The 4868-nt window shown below is 59.8% G+C and overlaps 1 protein-coding gene across 4 annotated transcripts in view; it reads left to right on the top strand.

Annotated features, from left to right (window-relative positions):
- Cep72 (centrosomal protein 72) overlaps positions 1-2719 on the top strand; it is a 57601-nt gene extending 54882 nt beyond the window's left edge. For 3 of the 4 annotated variants that reach the window (XM_047555313.1, XM_047555314.1, XM_047555316.1), the window contains exon 12: positions 2009-2719. In XM_047555313.1, coding sequence (XP_047411269.1) covers positions 2009-2174 — 166 coding nt within the window. In that variant the 3' untranslated portion in view covers positions 2175-2719. The remainder of the gene's footprint in view (positions 1-2008) is intronic. The other variant, XR_007109071.1, reaches the window with a different exon arrangement.
- The last annotated feature ends 2149 nt before the right edge of the window (positions 2720-4868 follow it).

The raw sequence follows: 4868 nt of genomic DNA on the forward strand, positions 1-4868 counted from the left end.
TTGAATGTCCACGACCCACAGCCTCACTGAGAACTTCTATGAACGTCCACCTGAGGCATGGACGCAGAGGCGTGTGTGCTGAGGCGTGTATGCTGAGGCGTGGGTGCTGAAGCGTGGGTGCTGAGGCATGGGTGCTGAGGTGTGGGTGCTGAGGCCTGGGTGCTGAAGTGTGGATGCTGGGTTCTATGTGCTGAAGCGTAGGTGCTGAGGCGTGGGTGCTGAGGTGTGGGTGCTGAAGTGTGGGTGCTGGGTTGTCTGCTGAGGTGTGGGTGCTGAGGTGTGGGTGCTGAAGTGTGGGTGCTGGGTTGTCTGCTGAGGTGTGGGTGCTGAAGCGTGGGTGCTGGGTTGTCTGTGCTGAGGTGTGGGTGCTGAGGTGTGGGTGCTGAAGTGTGGGTGCTGGGTTGTCTGCTGAGGTGTGGGTGCTGAAGCGTGGGTGCTGAGGTGTGGGTGCTGAGGCGTGGGTGCTGAGGTGTGAGTGCTGGGTTGTGGGTGCTGAGGCGTGGGTGCTGGGTTGTGGGTGCTGAGGTGTGGGTGCTGGGTTGTGGGTGCTGAGGCGTGGGTGCTGGGTTGTGGGTGCTGAGGCGTGGGTGCTGGGTTGTGGGTGCTGATGCTTGGGTGCTGAGGCGTGGCTGCTGAGGTGTGGGTGCTGGGTTGTGGGTGCTGAGGCGTGGGTGCTGGGTTGTGGGTGCTGAGGCGTGGGTGCTGAAGCGTGGATGCTGGGTTGTCTGCTATGGCGTGGGTGCTGAGGTGTGGGTACTGAGGCGTGGGTGCTGAGGCGTGGGTGCTGAGGCGTGGGTGCTGGGTTGTGGGTGTTGGGTTGTGGGTGCTGAGGCGGTGCTGGGTTGTGGGTGCTGAGGCGTGGGTGCTGGGTTGTAGGTGCTGAGGCGTGGCTGCTGAGGCATGGCTGCTGAGGTGTGGGTGCTGAGGCGTGGGTGCTGGGTTGTGGGTGCTGAGGTGTGGGTGCTGGGTTGTGGGTGCTGAGGCGTGGGTGCTGGGTTGTGGGTGCTGGGTTGTGGGTGTTGAGGCGTGGGTGCTGGGTTGTGGGTGCTGAGGCGTGGGTGCTGGGTTGTGGGTGCTGAGGTGTGAACCCTGACTGGTGGACCCTGATCGTGGACCCCGAGGTGTGGACCCCGAGGCGTGGTCCCTGAGCTGTGACCTCTGACGTGTTGGCCTGCGTCTGCCCCCAGCATGGCCGGGGCACCAGGCACGGTCCATCCTGCCCTGGAACCTGACCGGTGTCCGCAGGTCATGGGCTTTGGCCTCGTGGGCAGGGCAGGTGCAGACCCATCATGCAGAGCAGAGCTTTGCCTCGGACTGGTGCTGGCTGTCCCTGGCCGTTGCCCTGAGCTGGCGCTTACTCAGGGGTGGGCAGTGGCCGTCTCTGGTGGAACGGCAGAGGTCCCTGTGGCTGCTCCGTCTCACCTGTGCCGCCCTGACTGCCCTGACGGGCTCCTGCGGGCAGGCTGCGCAGGCCGCTGGGAGCTGAGGAGCGGGTGGGATGCAGCCGCACCCCAGAGCCCCGCCGCGAGTGATGGCCGGACTTTCCCACCGCCGGTCACCGTTTGGGATCAGCACATCGACTGGGCATCCCAAGAGTTGCAGTCTGAGCCCTTCCAGAGTCGGTGTTATTTTGCCGGCCATAAAGGGTGTCCTCCTCGCCTCAAGACCCACACATGGCGAATGCTGAGGGGCCATTTGTCCACTCATCGGCTTGCGGTGTTGAGCAGTGCCTGCTGGGCAGCCCAGCTGGGCCAGGGGTGAGGTGGGCACAGCCCATTCGGGTCAGGAAGGGCAGAGCAGATGGACAGTTCCCAGTGGGAAGTGGGAGATGACCAGGCCATGGCCAGGTGGTAGACCTGGGCATTACCAGGAAGGGAGAGGACGTGACTCAGCAAGGGTGAAGGGATGGCCACTGCTTTGGCCAAGCGGCGGTGCAGGGGACAGTGCTGCTAGAGGGTGGCCGCGGGCCCTGCGTGAGCAGTCAGAGGGCCTCCCTGTTGTCCTGCAGCTCCCTGGTCAGCACCAACGAGCGCCTGCTGCAGGAGTTGGCCCGGGCGCGGGCACAGCACAGGGCGGAGGTGGAACAGATGCACTGGAGCTTCCAGGAGCTCAAGAAGACGGTGGCCCTGTTCCCGCCCCGCAGCGCCAGCCTGGAGGGCCGCCAGTCCTGCTGACCTGCCGTCTGCCACAGCCTCATGGCCGCACCTTCCTGTTTCTCTGCCTGTGCTTGCTGGAGAGACTCGGCCGTTCCGTAACTACCTTACGATTCTTGAAGTGTGTTTGGGGTTTTAGCCACACTTTCTAAAATGTCCTAAAATGGCAGGCCTTTGCGTGTTAGGAGACAAAAACCATTTTTTCATCAAATATCCTGAGATGAAGTGAATGTGGTTTTCTTCCTAAGGTGAGAGAGATCTGTGTATGATCATTAAAATGTTAATTTTTTGTGACAAGTGGTCCTCACTGAACTCACATATTGTTCTGAAAAGTTAAGTTTTAAGAGTTTTAAGTGACTTTTTAAATTATACGTGAGTCTCTCATTGAATTGTTTGGTGGAAACAGGCAGCCATGGTGGGGGAGTGGAATTGGGAAGTTCCCAGACTGTAGAGGGACACTTGTAAGATGGGAGAAGCACTTGAAACTGTCGTCCTGTGACGTTGACGTGTCACAGTGAACACATCTGCTCTTGTCCTGCCTTCTGCTTGCAGCCCATTTCTGAGAATCGTATCAGGACGTAAAAATAAGTTCTTAGTTTGGAGACTTACTTCATATGTTGTCCTTGCTTTGGTAAAACAAGGTGATTTTTAAAACTGTGTTTTGCTTTAGCAAGAAAGAGCAGGCCTGGCTCCTGTGGTCCCAGCTCTCCGGATGAGGAGCACTAGCCTGTGATCCTGGGCGGTGCTGCTGTGTGGGTTGCAGTCACAGATGGCTGCTCTTCTCCTTTTTCAATAGTGCTTCTTAAGAGGAAGTTCAGACTTTAATATCAAAGCATTTGGGATCGAATTGTAAAAAGAACTCTTGCATAGTCATTGTGATACTATGAAGTACATACTCAGCCTCTGCTCAGCTTCCTGACATCCAGCTCCTAAACCCTGAGATCTCCCAAGTGTCTTTTGGGTGATAATGAGGTGACTGTGCTCTGCCCCTCAGTAGCTTCAGAATGGGCCGGAACCGGAAGTCCGAGGGTTTCAGCCTCCCCTCCAGCCCGGGGGAGACCCATCGCGACGTGGTCAGTCATACCTGCCTAAGGAAGCTGCCACAGAAACCTGGGGGAGCAGGGCTTGGGGGCTCCGGGGAGCCGAGCACGTGGGGTTCCTGAGGCGGCTCAGCTCAGCCTCTGCAGTGCGCCTCAGGGCGAGCCAGTGAGCATGGGCCTGCGCTTCCCTGAGTCCTGCCGGCAGCTGCAGGACATCACCTGAACCCAGAGCAAGGGCTCCCGTTGGCGTTGCGGGGGGTGTGCACCGAGTGCCCGCTGGCTGCTGGAGGAGGTGGGCCCGGGAGGCTCCGCCCACCACGAGGGCACCCACCCTCTCCTCCCAGAGGGCTGCAGCGCCGCCGGATCTTAGGTGCCACCGCACCTCGCGGGGCTCCTGTGCGTGCTGTGATGGCGGAGGACCTCTTGGGTGGCCCTCAGCTGGGTCCGGGACCCCACCCTGTAGTCGAGGACCTCTGCGTCTCCCTCGCCCGCCGCCTCCACACCCTCCCCTTCCATTACACTCAGGATGTCTGACTATTTCTGACCTTTTGCGTTTCACAAGTGTGCTGAGCCCTGATTTCCTGAACGAGTGGACAGGACCAAGGTTCCAGGACAGTACTCACCTGACTGGCGCTGGGCGATCATTGGCTCAATGGCAGCGCCAACCGTCCTGCTTCATGGCTGAGGGTGCCCTTCTTACCGGGATCTGCGTCAGTCCAGTCATAACGTGAGCTGGGCTGTCTCCTTCCTTCTCTGTGTCCAGCGTTTACGGCTGTGATCATTTCCTCCAAGACCTTGGTGGCACTTGCCAGTGAAGTCACTTGTGCCTGAACCGTTCCTTGGGGGAGATTTGGACGAGTCGCTCCTTCTCGGGGAATCCGGCCTCCTGGGGCTGGGTCGGGGCCACCTGACCTGCAGGGTCCTGCAGGGCTGAGCAGAGAAGCTGTGGACCCTCTGACAGCTGCCTTGACCCCAGCACCTTGGCAGCCACATCACAAGGGCAGAGGGCGCACTCCTGTTGAAGAGACCCTCACTGACCAGGTGGACTTTGTGTGCGTGAGAGGTCAGTTCGTGTGTCCAGCTGCCCTGAGCCTGCGTGTGGCACGCACCCCGGGCCACCTCCGGGACCACGCCCCCGCCCTGTGCTGAGGCGTGTTTCGTCCCACAGAAGGTCTTCGTGGTCACTGGTATTCTTTGCTCAGCTTCCTTTGCATCCCAGATACTCCACGGTAACTCTTTCTGTCTGCGTTTAGAATTTCTTGAGTGTCTGATGGTGGCAAATTCTCCTTTTGTTAACTAAAAATGCCTTTAGCTTATCTTCCCTTGGAAAGCTGCTTGTTGGGGTCTGTGCCAGGTTGGCACCCTGCTGGGGACACCGTGCCCCTTGGGTGAGCCGTGGCTGTAGGTGTGCAGGTCATGAGTGGCCCTCTGACTTTGGACCCAAGCCTAGGGCTGTACCAGAACTAGACCCGGCCTTGACCCTGACGGAGGCTGGTTCACCTGCCCTTGTGTGGTCAGCCCTTCGTCCTCCCACCCCAGCCAGAGAACTGGGCACGCCCCTCTGCACTCTCCGGGTGTTGCCTGTGTCGGGTGTCGGTCCTGCAGTGTCAGGGCCAGCCTGGCCAGGAGGCCACGGCTGGCACAGCGGCGCGCACTGAGAAGAGCAGGAGACGTG

Source organism: Sciurus carolinensis, chromosome 6, assembly GCF_902686445.1.
Source record: "Sciurus carolinensis chromosome 6, mSciCar1.2, whole genome shotgun sequence".
NCBI classification, from domain to species: domain Eukaryota; kingdom Metazoa; phylum Chordata; class Mammalia; order Rodentia; family Sciuridae; genus Sciurus; species Sciurus carolinensis.